This window comes from Entelurus aequoreus, linkage group LG03 (assembly GCF_033978785.1).
Source record: "Entelurus aequoreus isolate RoL-2023_Sb linkage group LG03, RoL_Eaeq_v1.1, whole genome shotgun sequence".
NCBI lineage: Eukaryota > Metazoa > Chordata > Actinopteri > Syngnathiformes > Syngnathidae > Entelurus > Entelurus aequoreus.
The window spans coordinates 54,511,722-54,529,306 of record NC_084733.1 but is presented as its reverse complement, the minus strand read 5'-3'; the positions used below and the strand labels follow the sequence as shown (position 1 = coordinate 54,529,306).

Here is a 17,585-nt window from a genome sequence, read left to right as displayed (position 1 = left end):
CACTTGAAACACAACAACTCGACAGTCCGCAATCACTTTGCACTCACTCTGCGTTTGGTGGACAAGCCAGGTCAGTGTAAACAAAAGAAAATGTGGTTAAATAAATCGTCAAAGACATGCTGCCATTTAATACTGTTATAAAACTATTGTTTAAAAAAAACTGCTGTCATGTCGGTGTTCCTCACTCGGAATCAGCCAAACTTAATTTTGTTTTGCACATGACCTGTTAATACATCTGTTTAAACTGTAATGTTTATATTGTTACTTTGCACTTTTGTTTAAGAAGGTCCAAACTTGATTGAAAGTTAAGTAATGTATAACTATACCTCTGCGTAAATGTTAAATATTGAAGTGTAACTTTATTTGCCAATACCGTATTTCCTTGAATTTGCGCCGGGGCGGTAATTAATTTAAAACCTCTTCTCACTCCGGCGCTTACCAAAGGCATGCGGTAAATGTAAGCATGCGCTAATTATTTTAAAACCTCCTCACTCCGGCGCTTACCAAAGGCAAGAGACGTGCGGTGACGTCCATGGCTGGTGAGGCACTGACTTCATCACAGTCAGATTTACAAACATATGAACCCTAAAGAGTATCTTATTCACCATTTGATTGGCAGCAGTTAACGGGTTATGTTTAAATGCTCATACCAGCATTCTTCCCTGCTTGGCACTCAGCATCAAGGGTTGGAATTGGGGGTTAAATCTAAGGCTGCAGCTAACGATTATTTTTCTATCGATTAATCCATAGATTATTTTTTTCGATTAATCTATAGATTATTTCCCCCCCGATTCATCTATAGATTATTTTTCCTTTTAACGATTATTTTTTTATTTAAAATGAAGATGAAAAAATAAATGTAGGCCAGTTTTTTCAAAAGGCATGGCTTTTATTTACAAAAAAAAAAGTATGGCCATTCAGTCAACATTGACAACTACATGACAAAATATTCTGTAACAATGTAAACATTTAAAACTTTTAACATTTAACAAAATTAAAAGTAGCTTATTTGCTTTTTAATGTGCACATATAAAAGTAAACATCCAGTGCAAATCTTAATATTCTGCAATAGTACAAACATTTCAAAAGTAAAAGTATTGCTTGTTTTGCTTTAAAATGTGCAAAAATAAAGATAAACATCCAATACAAAAAAGTGCAAAACGAAATATTCTGTAACAGTGTAAACATTTCAACAAAAGTAAAAGTATTGCTTGTTTTCTAAAATGTGCAAAAATAAAGATTAACATCCAATACAAAAAAGTCCAAAACGAAATATTCTGTAACATTTCAACAAAAGTAAAAGTATTGCTTATTTTGCTTTAAAATGTGCAAAAATAAAGATAAACATCCAGCACAAAAAAGTGCCAATCTAAATATTCTGGAGCACTGTAAACATTAAGTATTGCTTTTAAAATGTGCAAAATAAACATCCAGTCCAACACAGTACACAATAACCAATTCTACTCATTCCAGTGAGTGACTAACAGTTGTAATGAAGAAAGGTTAGCATGTCTACTTGCTTTGCTTCTTTTCTTGTTTACAATATTCCCAGCAGCTGAAAATAGGCGCTCAGAAGGGGTCGATGTGGCTGGAACTAAAAGGTAATTAGCCTTCACCTCAAGCCAGGACTGCGAGCGAGCTGAGCTGCCGTTTAAGTTTCTAGAAGGTCAACAGGCTCATAGTGATGTTACTAGTAGTTGACTGGGAGGTGTTTATTATCATTTGGGGAGAGTATGCTGCCTGATGCTTACCTGCTAAACACCTATCTGCTCGACGCTGAAGCGCTGACTACATGCGCTCTGAATAAGCACTGCTGATTGGCTGTTAACGCTTTATGTGTACCAATCAGATGGTTGTGTGGGTGGGACAATGCTGTGTGCTGAGACAGAGGCAGAAGGAGCAAAGCAGCTTGTTAAGACTTTAGCTTAGAAACTCGTTCGGTACACCCCCGTACCGAACCGAAATCCCCGTACCAAAACGGTTCAATACAAAACACGTACCGTTACACCCCTAGCAGATACAAATGACACATTCATGTTTTTATGTAATGATGACAACGTATACTCATGCGGACGATTGACTAGTTGATGGTGATGGCAAGAATGCTGTCGGGTGTTTTCTTTTCAAATGTTCGTTCATAGCCGTTGTGCTGCTATGATAGACCATTTCCGCTCGACACAGCGTGCATACAACAACATTATTAGGCCGTTGATTGAAATACCCCCACACTTTTGACGACTTTTGGCGTGCTTTTTTCCCCTCGCTCGCACCACTCGCATCGTCTGCTTTGCGCTCCGCCATGACTGTAGTGTGACGTAAATATGCGACGCGTCGACGGACACAAACAGCGTCGACGTATTCACGTAATCGATGACGTCGACTATGTCGACGCGTCGTTTCAGCCTTAGTTAAATCACCAAAAATGATTCCCTGGCGCGGCGCCGCTGCTGCCCACTGCTGCCCACTGCTGCCCACTGCTGCCCACTGCTCCCCTCACCTCCCAGGGGGTGATCAAGGGGATGGGTCAAATGCAGAGGACAAATTTCACCACACCTAGCGTGTGTGACAATCATTGGTACTTTAACTTAACTTTAAAGGCCTACTGAAATGAAATTGTTTTATTTAAACGGGGATAGCAGATCCATTCTATGTGTCATACTTGATCATTTCGCGATATTGCCGTATTTTTGCTGAAATTATTTAGTATAGAACGACGATAAAGTTCGCAACTTTTGGTCTCTGATAAAAAAAAAAAGCCTTGCCCCTACCGGAAGTAGCGTGACGTGACAGGAGGAAGGGCTGCTCACATTTTCCTATTGTTTTCAATGCAGCGAGAGAGATTCGGACCGAGAGAGATTCGGACCGAGAAAGCGACGACTACCCCATTAATTTGAGCGAGGATGAAAGATTTGTGGATGAGGAACGTGAAAGTGAAGGACTAGCGTGCAGTGCAGGACGTATCTTTTTTCGCTCTGACCGTAACTTAGGCAAAAGGGTTCATTGGATTCCACACTCTCTCCTTTTTCTATTGTGGATCACGGATTTGTATTTTAAACCACCTCGGATACTATATCCTCTTGAAAATGAGAGTCGAGAACGCGAAATGGACATTCACAGTGACTTAAACCCCTGACTGGAAGGATAGACAGAAAATCAACTATACTATTAAACCATGGACATGTAAATACACGGTTAATGCTTTCCAGGCTGGCGAAGCTTAACAATGCTGTTGCTAACGACGCCATTGAAGCTAACTTAGCAACGGGACCTCACAGAGCTATGCCAAAAACATTAGCTATCCACCTACGCCAGCCAGCCCTCATCTGCTCATCAACACCCGTGCTCACCTGCGTTCCAGCGATCGACGGAGCGACGAAAGACTTCACCCGATCATAGATGCGGTCGGCGGCCCGGAGACGGAGGAAGTCAAGGTGAGGTCGGCGGCTAGCGCGTTTGCTATCCATCTCAAAGTCCTCCCGGTTGTGTTGCTGTAGTCCGCCGCTAATACACCGATCCCACCTACAACTTTCTTCTTTGCAGTCTTCATTGTTCATTAAACAAATTGCAAAAGATTCACCAACACAGATGTCCAGAATACTGTGGAATTTTGAGATGAAAACAGAGCTTTTTGTATTGGATTCAATGGGGCTGAATACTTCCGTTTCAACGATTGACGTCACGCGCATACGTCATCATACATAGACGTTTTCAACCGGAATTTTAGCGGGAAATTTAAAATGGCACTTTATAAGTATTGGCATGTGTTGCAATGTTAAGATTTCATCATTGATATATAAACTATCAGACTGCGTGGTCGGTAGTAGTGGGTTTCAGTAGGCCTTTAAGTTGATGTGTCAAACATAATGCCCACCTTAGTGACTGTGTGAGCAGTTTTGATTGCTCCAAAGCCACTTTTTAACTTCAATTGTGGATGAAGAGTAATCTGTTAGACTTTTCAAGTTTGTTGTGAAGTCGTTCCATTCCTTTATGGCTTTATATGAAAAGGCTGATTGTGCAAAAGAGGTTTTACATCTGGGTACGCTACACTGCCCCCTGGTGGAGGCTCGTGTGTTTCTAGTTGACACAGCAGATGTAAACTGGACAAAGTGCTTAAGTGGCGCTGGTGCAGTGTTATTTAGGATTCGATGGACTGTTCGTATTGATGCTAATCTTCTAATGTTAGCTAAATTTAACAATCTATATTTTTGGAGAACTAAACAGTGATGGTGGTGTTGTGGTTTTCGGTCAAGGATTTTGAGCGATTGTTTGTGCAAAGTTTCCAGTTTAGAGGTAACATGACCTTACAAAGCCTACAGTGAGGTCGCAAGAGGCACATACTTTAGAATTTAATCATGTGCAAATTACACAACAATGTAACATTTAGTAGCACGTAGGGTTGCAAAGGGGTGCAAAGTTTCCGGAAATTTACCACGGGAAGTTAAGCTCGAGAAGTTGGGAAATATTGACCATTTTTTGATTATTCAAAGTGGGACACCGTCCATAGAAATTAATGGGAATTAATGGGGAATTCCAATAATTATATATTATTGGGCACTTGTCTATATGCTGCTGCATCTTTGTGGAATTTTTGACGTAGCTCTTTGCACAGTATTTGCAAATGTACACAGCCTTTCCGCCTACATTGGTTGGGGTGAAATGTTTCCACACATCAGATGGTATACGTGGCATTATTATGTTTGTATTTATTTGTTATTGTAAAACACTAATGCAATGCCACACACAGATATAAATAGTCAGCTAAACAATTGTAGTAGTCTTTAAAAATATTTTACTAATGGACAAATGAATAGAAATAGGCTAGATGAATAAATGAACACTCAATCAGCATGCTAAATCAAACTATAACCTACATTCTTGTATGACAACAGAATGGCTAGCAGAACAGAAGGCATAGGAAACTACACATTTTGATTTAGTATTTGCTAGTTGAACTTTACAGATCACAAAGGTAAATTTGGATCGCTAACATTCTTAGCATAAATGAAAATTAGCATCACGTTTAACAGAGAAATGTTTTCGGTTCATTATGAGACTGTGGTGGTACATAAACCTAGCTAGCTAGAAATATTGGCCCCAAAACCGTTTAACAAGTACAGGAACAGCTTGCTAGCTTGAGAGGAAGTCTGCAGGAGTAGTCTACAGCAATTACACCTCTATTAAACTTAAATACCATAGATCAAATATATTTACCCCAGTAATATCATCAAAACTTACCTGACTGAATGAAGTCCTTGGGCTCAAATACTAGTGTGGCCTCAATAGCCCTGCAGTAGTGTGTAGCATGCTGGGAATTATCTGCACATGTGATGGAGGAATGCACTGTGAAGGGTTGAAATTCTACTGAATTTGCATTAAATCAGGTTGTTTTAGCTAATAATCATGCTGCAAGATCTAGCATGTGGCATTCAATTTTTATTCCCATTCCTTTCCCATTAATTCCTGTTAATTCCCATATATTCCCATGGAAAGTTTCTAATTTTTAATATTCCTGGAATTTTGCAACCCTAGTAGCATTTGATATTAACTTATTACATGCAAAGTGAGATATGTCAAGCCTTTATTGGTTATAATTTTGATGATTATGGCTTACGGTTTATGAAAACTTTGAATTAAAAATCTCAGAAAATGTAAAGTTTAAAACAACTGTAAGCCATGATAATCAGAATTATAATAAAGGCTTGCATGTAATAAGTTAATATTACAGATTTGTTTCACATTTGAAGTTAATTGCTGACATGAATGGACTTTAACACCATATTCTAATTTTATGAGTTTCACCTGTACCGTATTTTTCGGACTATAAGTCGCAGTTTTTTTCATAGTTTCATACTCAGGAGCGACTTATGTGTGAAATTATTAACACATTACCGTAAAATATCAAATAATATTATTTAGCTCCTTCACGTAAGAGACTAGACGTATAAGATTTCATCGGATTTAGCGATTAGGAGTGACAGATTGTTTGGTAAACGTATAGCATGTTCTATATGTTATAGTTATTTGAATGACTCTTACCATAATATGTTACGTTAACATACCAGGCACGTTCTCAGTTGGTTATTTATGCGTCATATAATGTACACTTATTCAGCCTGTTGTTCACTATTCTTTATTTATTTTAAATTGCCTTTCAAATGTCTATTCTTGGTGTTGAATTTGATCAAATACTTTTCCCCAAAAAATGCGACTTATACTCCAGTGCAACTTATATGTTTTTTTCCTTCTTTATTATGCATTTTCGGCCGGTGCGACTTATACTCTGGAGCGACTTGTACTCCGAAAAATACGGTATATGACTTAGAGAAAATATGGTTGCAGGAAAACATGCAACTTTTCTCTGACTACAATTCAACATTCACCAACCCAAAATGCAAACTTTTGACCACAAACTTAGTCGCTCGTTGACATTCGTCTAGTGGCGGACGTCAACTGGGGCTGCCCGCCTCGTAGCCAGTCAGAATCTGTCTCTCGCCATGCTCATATAAATGAAAAGGCATTAATCAGAATCAGAATCAGAAATACTTTATTAATCCCCCGAGAGGAAATTAAAATTTTCAGCACAATCCCATTCAAGATCAGACAAACATTACAGGGAGACAGAACAGGATCAAACATAACAGAGAGACAGAACAGGATCGCTGACGGGTCTGCCAACTTCCGGCGCCCCTTACAAAAAAGGTGAGATACAGGTAAACAATGGGGGGATGAGAAAAAAAAATCGGTCTAAGCCTGGGCCCCAAGAGAGGGGGTCCAGACTGAGGCCAAGGGAAAAAACAACTCATAGCCATAACACACATCCCTCTTACATGTGTGTAAGAGGGAAACATCAAAGAACACAAAGGACATTAAAGACATTAAAAGAGCAGAGCTGATGCAACCAGCCACTTCTACATACAGCTATGAATAAAAAGTAAAAGAAACATACACACTCTGGTGGCCTCTGTGGTGTTCCACGCCATCATCTGCTGGGGTGGAGGGAGCATGGCCAGAGACGGGAGCAGACCCAACAAAGCAACCAAGAGAGCCGACTCCACTCTCGGCCGCCCAGTAACTCTCGGCCAGTGTCCAGTCCGCATGGATGAGCGAGGATACGTCCAAGGAGACTGAGTTGTCCAATACCTGCTCATTCAGCCAAGACACTGTGAAGCTTGTCCGTTCCTGCGCTCGGTGCTGGCTCCACAGCCCTGTCTCTTCATCTGCATCTCCTCCAGTCTCTCCAAATGGACTCTGGTGTGTCAGAGACCCAGCAGCTGGTCTCCATGGCCAAAAGGCTCCCGGGAGGCAGATCCAGAAGTTCACAAAAAAGCACCGCAGAAGTCACGAAAGTGCCACCCCTTGTCACAAAGTCCCAAAGGGTCCCTAACGAATAATTTCATTTTAATTAAAAGGGAGTGGTTAAACGCGACTTTCATTTACAATTATTGCATGCTGTGTGTTCAAATGTTTCAGCATATTGCTTGCATGGCCTTTTCTTGATGAACTAGCAGCCTTGTAATTATTACAAGTAGCGCTGTTGCAATCTTTTCTTGTAAAATGTAGTCAGCTGTAGAGCATTTGTTGCGATCGGGCTCCACCATTTTGAGATCTGACGTCAGTACGCAACGGCGTCGATAAGAGAGCCGTTTAAATAAATGGCAAGCGATTCCAAGGAATTGATACACTGGTTTGTAAAAATGCAGTTCCACGACGTCCGCTGAAGCTCGCTGTTTTTAGTACACATAGTGAACCAGGACTTGACGAGTTGGTTGATGACTCAACATAGACTGGTTGTCAAGATGAACAGGACTGACTTTTAATGAAATGTACATCTGCTCTGTATTATTTTTTTTAAACATTTGACTTAAAGCTGAAGCTTAAACTTTGTGTGTGTGTGTGTGTGTGTGTGTGTGTGTGTGTGTGTGTGTGTGTGTGTGTGTGTGTGTGTCCTTGCAGCTGATTTCTCTCATAGAAAACAACTCTGTTGTCATAATTCGAGGAGCCACAGGCAGCGGCAAGACCACCCAGCTGCCACAGTACATTCTGGACCACTACAGTGAGAAAAATGCCTCGTGCAACATTGTGGTCACGCAACCACGCAGAATTGGTGCTACAAGTATTGCTCGATGGGTTGCTACTCAGAGGAAGTGTACCCTCGGTAGTCTGGTTGGATATCAGGTTGGTTCAACATTTAAATTATAACTGTCAAATGATTCAAATATTTAATTGCGAATAATCGCTTTGTTCGTAATTAATGAGACAAAGGTTTATTATTTTTATTAAGATTATTTTTCAACAGATAATTTTTTAAGTTTTCAACACTATCAACATGAGACTGGGCAGTTTTTTTGCTTTATGCAAATATTTGTTCAATGTTTTTTTTAAACTGCTCAGCAAAAATTCTGAACTAACTACTAATCTAAATTAGTGAATTTCACCCCTCAAAATGCAATCACTCCATTTACAGAAGATGCAAATTTTGTTGGGGATACAAAGATGTCATTCTGTTGTGTAAACTGATCCACTTCATCTCTGATGTTTTCCAAAATGCTGATATTCTCCAGTTTGGTGATATCTTGTTGTCTGGTATTGAGCTGTTGTCTCAATGCAGCCATCTCCTCCCTGAAATTCTTCAAATAAGTGTTATTGAATTGCAACTATTGCCATTTTAATGTTCTCCACTGCTCACCAATGGGTGTTTACTTTCTGCTTGTCGTTCGACTGTTGACGCAGTGTTACAATCTCCTCTTTCAACTTCTCCACCTCCCGTTTTAATGCTTCGTTGTCTTCACAGATAATCTTAATTTTTTCTCTGAACTTTCTAAATTCCATCATATCATTTAGAGATTATTTTCTGTCTTTAATAATCTGTTCTTGGAGATCTGCAACATCTTTTTGTAAACCTTTGATAATCTGTTCTTGGAGATCTGCAACATCTTTTTGTACACCTTTGATAATCTCTTCCTGGAGATTGTTGACGTTGCTTTAAGTCTTATTTATATTAGTTTTTTAGAGTTCCTACTATCTCTTTTAAGTCCGGTTCCACCTTTATTGCCCCGGTGACGACTTCTTTTCGTGCTCATGGTTGCTCGGCAGCGAAGTGAAGCCCTTGGTGTTGTTGACTTCTGGGGCAAGCGGAGGCTCTATGGTGGGTTTTTTTTGTTCGTTTTTTTTCTTTCACGTATCTTTCACCGGCCAAAGCTGTGTCAGCCTATCTTGTAGCTCTATTGTGAGGTCAGAAGCGTTTAAAATATGTCCAACTCCTTCGGTTTGGTTGTTTAGCTTTGGTTTGCTAGGCAATGGCTTCGAACTAGCATTTAGCTATTTAGCCCCCGGCTTTTTGAACCTTCGGTTCGCTTACTTTAGCGAATCTGTGCCTCCCGGGCAGAGTTGAAGTCGAATATCTTAGCATGCTGTCCTGTAGTTGTGATCACAATCAGTAGTCAGGAAATTATCCTCTTGTTGTGGGGCAGACTGGTTCATACGTTCACTTGCATCCTCCGCTGTTGCTATTTCTAATATAAAGTAGCATATAGTTTTAACTCATTTCTGTCAGTAGACTCCATATGGAAGCGCTAAACACTACAACATGGATGACGGTGAGAACACATGGTCAAAGTGGAGCCATGTACATAAGACCGCCCACAAAATGACACATCCTATAGAAACGGTCAGAAAGCAGCTTGAAAACCCATCCAGCAGCTTGAAAACCCATCCATCCATTTTCTACCGCTTGTCCCTTTCGGGGTCGCGGGGGGTGCTGGAGCCTATCTCAGCTGCATTTGGGCGGAAGGCGGGGTACACCCTGGACAAGTCGCCAGCTCATCGCAGGGCCAACACAGATAGACAGACAACATTCACACACTAAGGTCAATTTAGTGTTGCCAATCAACCCATCCCCAGGTGCATGTCTTTGGAGGTGGGAGGAAGCCTGAGTACCCGGAGGGAACCCACGCAGTCACGGGGAGAACATGCAAACTCCACAGAGAAAGATCCCGAGCGCAGGATCGAACCCAGGACTACTCATGACCTTCGTATTGGGAGGCACATGCACTAACCCCTGTGCCACCGTGCTTGAAAACGATCTGTAAAATATAATTTATGCAAATGTTTGACCAAAGAACAACCGTTACATGTTATGTAGAAGTGGTTTAAATGTAGTGAAAAATCTCAACATGACCCTTTAGTATTGTGTTTTTCATTACCTCCCTGCTTGGCACTCAGCATCAAGGGTTGGAATTGGGGGTTAAATCACCAAAATGATTCCCGAGCGTGGCCACCACTGCTGCTCACTGCTCCCCTCACCTCCCCGGGGGGTGGAACAAGGGGATGTGTCAAATGCAGAGAGTAATTTCATCACACCTAGTGTGTGTGTGTGACTATCAGTGGTACTTTAACTTTAAATTTAAACCAGGAAAGCGAATGCAGTGACAGCAGACTCGATGCTTAAACTTTGAAGTACCTTGTGGTATTTGTGATCACAATGTAAAGGCTGTATTTGTGTGGCGTTTTCCACCTTAAATGTACCCAAATCACTTCCAGTGTGACTTTCCCCACACACTGCCGTGTATGCTATTTATGCTTCCCTGAAAAACAATATGTCTCAGTCACACACTGATTTACTGTTCAATAACTTGCTGAATGAAATGACTGGGCAGAAAAGAGGGGAAACTGAAGCTCAAATTAGAAATCTTTGGTTGTTTGATGACAATATCGCCACCTGTGTCATATCACCAAACTATGCACACACATAGCATGTTCATCTTTATCTGTATTTCAGGTTGGGCTAGAAAAGATGGCAACTGAACACACCCGACTGATCTATATGACAACAGGAGTGCTGCTGGAAAAACTGGTGTCTGCCAGGACCCTCACAGAGTACTCCCATATTTTTATTGACGAGGTGCGTACATATACATAGGAAATATCATCTCTTGTGATAATTAACCACATTTTATTTGGCCGTACTGTAAATTGAGTACGAGTCTAAAGGATTGCTCTGCAATTATCCATATTTCTTATTCTTTGGGTGTTTCATTGTGTAACAATGATATAATCACTGACCATTTGATCCAAATATACAATTAGGGCTGGAAGATTATTATAAATACAGTACAATACAATACAATTTATGTATCATGTCTGTGAATGCCCCAAATGCCTTAGTCAAACTGAAATGCAGAAGGAATGTAGGATGATTGTAAGAATTTTGGATAAACAGTAGGAATGGTTTGCATATTGAAGAATGCTTGTTTAAATGTGAGTGGAATGTGTAAGGTTTAACTGTGAAATGGTTTGAAAGCAGAAATACTGTGATTGTGGGAAAAGTTTGAATGTTGACGATAGGAAACTGTACTGCAACGTACAGTACTATGAATTTAGAAATGTATGTTGTAATAGTTGGAATTAAGGCTGATTGCTAACTAGCCAAGGAAGTATGCATCCCTGAATTATCCATCCATCCATCCATTTTCTACCGCTTATTCCCTTCGGGGTCGTGGGGGGCGCTGGAGCCTATCTCAGCTACAATCGGGCGGAAGGCGGGGTACACCCTGGACAAGTCGCCACCTCATCGCAGGGCCAACACAGATAGACAGACAACATTCACATACTAGGGCCAATTTAGTGTTGCCAATCAGCCTATCCCCAGGTGCATGTTTTTGGAAGTGGGAGGAAGCCGGAGTACCCGGAGGGAACCCACGCAGTCACGGGGAGAACATGCAAACTCCACACAGAAAGATCCCGAGGCCGGGATTGAACTCACGACTACTCAGGGCCTTCGTATTGTGAGGCAGACGCACTAACCCCTCTGCCACCGTGCTGCCCTGAATTAATTTACGAGATTAACCCTCGTGGGTAAATCCATGGCAGTCAAGGATTTGAACCAGGTCCGTGAAAGTCGATCATGCTAACCACTGTATTAAACAGCCACGCTCCAGAGCAGTTTGCTGCTTTGGTCAAAATAGATTTGTGTGCGACAGTAGTGCCTTTTTGTTTAATTTCGGGTATGAATATTTTTATTTTTCTTTACAATAAAATGTATGTATGTATGTGTATGTATTTATTTATTTTAAAAAATGTAGAGACATATATTTTGGTGCCTTCCGGGGTTCAAACCCACCGCAGTAGGGTGAAAGGCACGTGTTACACACTCAGCCAAACTGCCCTTCTGTCAAAAAGAACTGCAGCTGTGGATGTTAAAGTGAGCGATTTAGCCATTGAAAATTACATCTAATTACCCAGAATTATATGCTGCAACAATACAACGTTTTTAGGTAATTTTTGTGATAAATGAAATTTTTTTTTCTATAAAATATATTACCTGTGTGTGTGTGTGTGTGAAACATTTACTTGCAAATGAGCTAGCATATCTCCTTGATCGGGGAGGAAAAGGTCGTAGTCTCAATCATACCATTTTGTGCTTGAATCCATAAATCAGCCATTATAACATGCTGCACCACACACGTTGTTGCTGGACTCTTGCCTTTACAAAATGACTTCAATGTGAAGCTTCACATAAAGTATGTTGCACAAGCACAATTAAATCAAAGTTATAATGCTTAAATAAACTAACATTAACATTGCAAATGAGCCCTTAAGATGACTATTTATTGAAATACTAAGGTGGCTGCCAGAATGCATTTCTGAGAAAATATTGCTTTTTTTGTTTTTGCTAATTTCAGACTAAATACTTGTTTTTTTACTACAACAAACATATTTTCCTATATTTTTGAACATTTAGTTGCAAGGTTATTATCAGGTAGGGGATAAAAGGTAACCGTCAGTGAGAGTGGTGGGCTGAGTTTGATTGATTGATTGATTGAGACTTTTATTAGTAGGTTGCACAGTGAAGTACATATTCCGTACAATTGACCACTAAATGGTGACACCCGAATAAGTTTTTCAACTTGTTTAAGTCGGGGTCCACTTAAATTGATTCATGATACAGATATATACTATCATATATACTATCATCATAATACAGTCATCACACAAGATAATCACATTGAATTATTTACATTATTTATAATCAGGGGTGTGGAGGGGGGGGGGGATATGGACATCAAGTAGTGGACATAGAGAGAGAGAGAGAGAGATCAGAAGGTATAAGAAAAAGAAAAAGTATCTGCATTTGATTGTTTACATTTGATTATTAGCAATCCGGGGAGGGTGTTAGTTTAGGGTTGTAGCTGCCTGGAGGTGAACTTTTATTGCGGTTTTGAAGGAGGATAGAGATGCCCTTTCTTTTATACCTGTACCAATTGTATTGTCCAATATTTTGGAGAATCATGAAAAACTAAATGTTTTCGGTTTGGAAAAAATAGTTTTATTGTCCTGATTAAAATTAATATTTTGATGGTGGAATGGTTGAAATCAGTTTAAAGATGTAGGAGAAGAAGGGAAAAGTAAAAAAGGGTGAAAATACTGTAAAATGATAAATTACTGTAAAACCAGTAATTTGAGGGCATGTTTGTTGAACGAGCCTGCATGTCCTTCGAGCACTTAACATTTTGACACTTGAACAGGATCAATTGGATTGGAAACGGTTTTGGAGTTATAGGTGGACGAAAAACGCTGCGGAGGAATAATAATAAATAGATTAATTTTGTTGCAGAATAATATAATGTGAATGCCTCATACAATATAATACAATAATTTGAAAACATGAGTATTGATTGTACCACCAACACTCAACTTGAAATACAGTTTAAAAAAAAAAAAATTCTGTATAAATTAATAACGAATAAACCACAACAAGTAAAATAATAGCAATAACAATACATTTAACAATTGCAATACAAAAAACAATACAATTCAGTATTTACTGTTATGATTTTATTTCTTTTACACCTATTTTATCCTCAGAGTGTATGCTTTATGTGTCAAATAAATAATAATAATAAAATGTTAAATGAAAAAATACTCACATTTATTGTGCAATACATGTTTGGACTATTTTGACCAGTATTTTAGGTCAAAGCATAATAATTGTGTACCGTAAATGTATCAGTAAGTGCTTTAAGTACATTATGCTAGTGTAAGGTACATTTTGAAACCTTAATTTTGTTAGTGCAGTTAGAACGGATGTGATACAGTGTTTCCCATAAACTGCCAAGATACCTGTGGCGGTGGGGGCGTGGCTATGGGCGTGGTCACCATGACATCATCGAGTAATTTGCATAATTTACTACAATATGATTTTCTCTAAAAAGGCTAAAAAAATGTATACTTACTAATTAATAATAACAGTTTTGTTTTAAACGTCCATCCATCCATCCATTTTACATTATGAATACACAAGATATAACTACTACAGTATCAAATTAGTATTAGTATCTGAAGCACCGTCTCCACGTGTGTTTATTGACAACAGGGCTATAACCTGGACACGTTAGCTCGTCGGTATGGTAACAGGTGACTGTTACTGCGTGTGTCTGCCCCGGCCCCCGAGTCAAACAGCGGTTAATGAAGCAGCGTCAGGCTGCTCACCGTCAGTGAAACGCTCTGTGAAATCGCGGATTAACGTTAAATATATGACGAGCCGCGAGCGATGCAGCTATAACCTATCTCACCTGGTAGAGCACCCGCTGCGGCGACCCAGTTTGATCCCACCTGACAGTCGCTCTGCTCCGCGTCAATACCCTCTCTCCCCCCTCCCCCGTCTCTCTCCAGCTGTCCTTTCAAAATAAATGCATTCAAATCCCGAAAATAAAAATTATGAAAATCCGAGTCGTGGCAGACGTAATTCTTTCGTGGCGGGCCGCCACAAATAAATGAATGTGTGGGAAACACTGGTGAAGCACCGCGCTATTATTGTGAAGGGTGTAAGTGTGGTCTGCTGTTGTTCCCAGCTTGATGAGTAAAGAGGCGACTTGAGGCTGTAACAAAAAAGAGCGAGCTTCTCAGGTTGTGACCCCTGTTTGTAGATTAATGTAACATCGATGATGTTGTTACAACAACACAAGCAGATAAGATGTTGTGGGTGTATGGATTGTTCCTGCGAGTTTTAGCGTCGTAGTTTAGTTGCTGTTTCAAGTCGCTGTCTCGACATTGTTTAGTTCAGGACGGCTGCCGTTTTCGTGTGTCAGGGAAAAAAAGAGCACTACTGGATTTTTTATTTTCCCAAATAAATGTCTCTTTTCACAATGACAGCCTTTCACTTACATTTATGAAAATTTCCCCTGATATTATTTTGCGTTTATCAGTGGATTCCGTTTTATTGGCCAATTATGTGAGTCTTTTCTGTTGAGTTTAGTGATTATTGATTAGGCATACTAGCGCTGTATCAAATAAAAATGGCAATCATGGTGAAATTCCAAACTTCTGGTAGACATGCTCTTTTTTTACTCATTCTGTTTCACTGTCACAAGCTCCAGAATTTGCATGAAAGTTGCACGGCCCATTAATCTATTTTTTATTTTTTTTATTTTTTTCAGTTATTATATTTTCATAAGAGTGACAAGCTATAATACAAATCGAAATTATAATTGGATTAATTGTCTATCACTATGTACAATGTATTTTTCCAAGGTTCATGAGCGTACTGAGGAGATGGACTTTCTTTTGCTTGTCTTGAGAAAACTTCTCAACTCCAACTCACGTTACGTGAAGGTAACTGCGAAATCAGAACATTATTTCAACTTGTTGATCCATCACTAATGGAATCGATACTCTTCCAGATCATACTCATGTCAGCCACGATCAACTGCAGACAGTTTGCAGATTACTTCAGTACTCCAATTCGTGGAAAAATGAACCCAGCCTATGTGTTTGAAGTGGAGGGGGCACCTTATGGCATTGAGGATTTTTACCTGGAAGACCTTCAGCATTTAAGTCTCTATAGTGTAAAGCGCTTCTTAATTCTTGTTGATTCTGTCCTTGGTCATTGTGTTTTTCCAAAGACATGTTTTAATTTGTCTTTTTACCAGGTGGATTCGACCCATTTAGATGACCCTCACATCTCAGCTCAGATGTATGATCTTGCTGTCAGTCTCATCCAGAGCTTTGACAAGATAGAAGGCCAAGATTCCAGGTGAAAACTCCAGTTCTCCGCTTACAAAACTTCATTTTGTAGCTTTAAATGCACATCATGTGTTGAAAAATGCTGTTTGTGCATCAGCGATGACGATGGCGTACGCTTCTCAGAGAGAGGCAGTGTCCTTGTTTTCCTTCCCGGCTCACACGAGATAACCTACATGCATCAAGCCCTGGCCAAGCTGGTCCGCAAAAGGTCAACTTTTTTATACGTAGTAGCATCCTTTTTATGTTCAAATAAACATTTTGCTGTTATATCCTTGAATGTGGTACAAGTTTAACCTGTTGATGATCATATTATCTTTACTTGTTTTATTGTTTGAATCCCTTGAACCCATCTCAAGTTAATACGAACCTACAGGTTACAGGTTTATCCCCTCCATTCCTCTGTGACTATGGAAGAGCAGTATGGTGTTTTCCTGCCTCCTGTTCCTGGATACAGAAAGGTAAACCCTTTATATGCGGGATATTTATTGAACAATTTGTTCTAAATGTCTGCTTGGACCTTTGCAGATTATCCTTTCAACCAACATTGCAGAAAGTTCAGTGACTGTGCCTGATGTCAAATATGGTAGGTTCTCTTACCTCAGTTTGGTCTTACCCAGGGATTTACAAAACCTGTGTGAAGTTGGCCCCTCGCAAAACTCTGTTGAAATAGTCTCATTTGTTTGTGCTGGTTTTTGCAGTTGAAATGGTTGTTTGTGCTGTTCATGTTTCTGAAATATTAAGATTATTTTATAGGTCAATCAAAGGTCACCCAGCCCCCTTGTTCTTAAGAGTAAAATACCTGAGAGCACACATTGCACAAAAGTGTGTTGCCATTCTAGATGACAAGGGTGAAAAACAGGAAAACGTGGATGCATGTGTTCAGATCCAGACTGATGGGACAGTGGGTAACTGAAATATGTGAGAAGAGCAAATCACTTGCCATGGCTGATGGGGATTGTGACAACATTAACTTCCTCCCTGAGATTATTCCCCATATGATAACACTTGTAAATTACTTACCATTCTGGACAGAAATAATGGTGCCACTACTCCACAGCACCAGCGTCACTGCAAGTTCAGCCGAAGATAAAATTCAAAAATATAAAACAAGGTAATTTCAAACACGAAAACTTACTATAAGGGTGGATCGTTGTATTGCTCGCCAACTTATCTCCATCGAAGGTAACATGCAGAATTGTTCTGCTAAAAAACAAAAAAAAACAATGACAATGCTGCCATTGACCCTGCGTCCACTGTGGAAAAGAAGAGACGAAAGGATGCCTACTCGTGTCAGGGGAGTGATGCTGCCACAAGCACATGCCCAACAGATGAAGATGCCATGGAAAACTTGAGAGGCCAAGTGGTTCCACACAAAAAAAGGAAGATGAGTTCTCTCCTTGTCAAGAATGGCTGCATGCAGTTTCATCTGTGGGCCACAAAAAAGTGAAGCTGCAATTGTTAAAAGATGGAAACCATCAGCAGCCTTTTAAAGTCTATAAATCAAAAGTCTCTGTGCTAAACACTTGTGCATTTGATGCCTTTTGTCAGAGCTTATGTAGTTCTTT

General features: G+C 39.8%; 1 protein-coding gene and 1 long non-coding RNA gene across 2 annotated transcripts in view; one reads left to right on the top strand and one right to left on the bottom strand.

The window, feature by feature from the left end:
• The window catches only part of tdrd9 (tudor domain containing 9), a 96,649-nt gene that overhangs the window by 36,428 nt on the left and 42,636 nt on the right, over window positions 1–17,585 (top strand). The window contains exons 4-11 of the mRNA XM_062042190.1: window positions 7,954–8,175; window positions 10,778–10,900; window positions 15,529–15,609; window positions 15,678–15,842; window positions 15,927–16,030; window positions 16,118–16,228; window positions 16,394–16,478; window positions 16,546–16,603. Coding sequence (XP_061898174.1) covers window positions 7,954–8,175; window positions 10,778–10,900; window positions 15,529–15,609; window positions 15,678–15,842; window positions 15,927–16,030; window positions 16,118–16,228; window positions 16,394–16,478; window positions 16,546–16,603 — 949 coding nt within the window. The remainder of the gene's footprint in view (window positions 1–7,953; window positions 8,176–10,777; window positions 10,901–15,528; window positions 15,610–15,677; window positions 15,843–15,926; window positions 16,031–16,117; window positions 16,229–16,393; window positions 16,479–16,545; window positions 16,604–17,585) is intronic.
• Window positions 13,865–17,287, bottom strand: LOC133646629 (uncharacterized). The gene is made up of 4 exons (XR_009825324.1): window positions 17,156–17,287; window positions 17,041–17,088; window positions 16,820–16,929; window positions 13,865–16,748 (listed from the first exon to the last, which is right to left on the bottom strand). It is a non-coding gene; the product is annotated as an uncharacterized LOC133646629 (long non-coding RNA).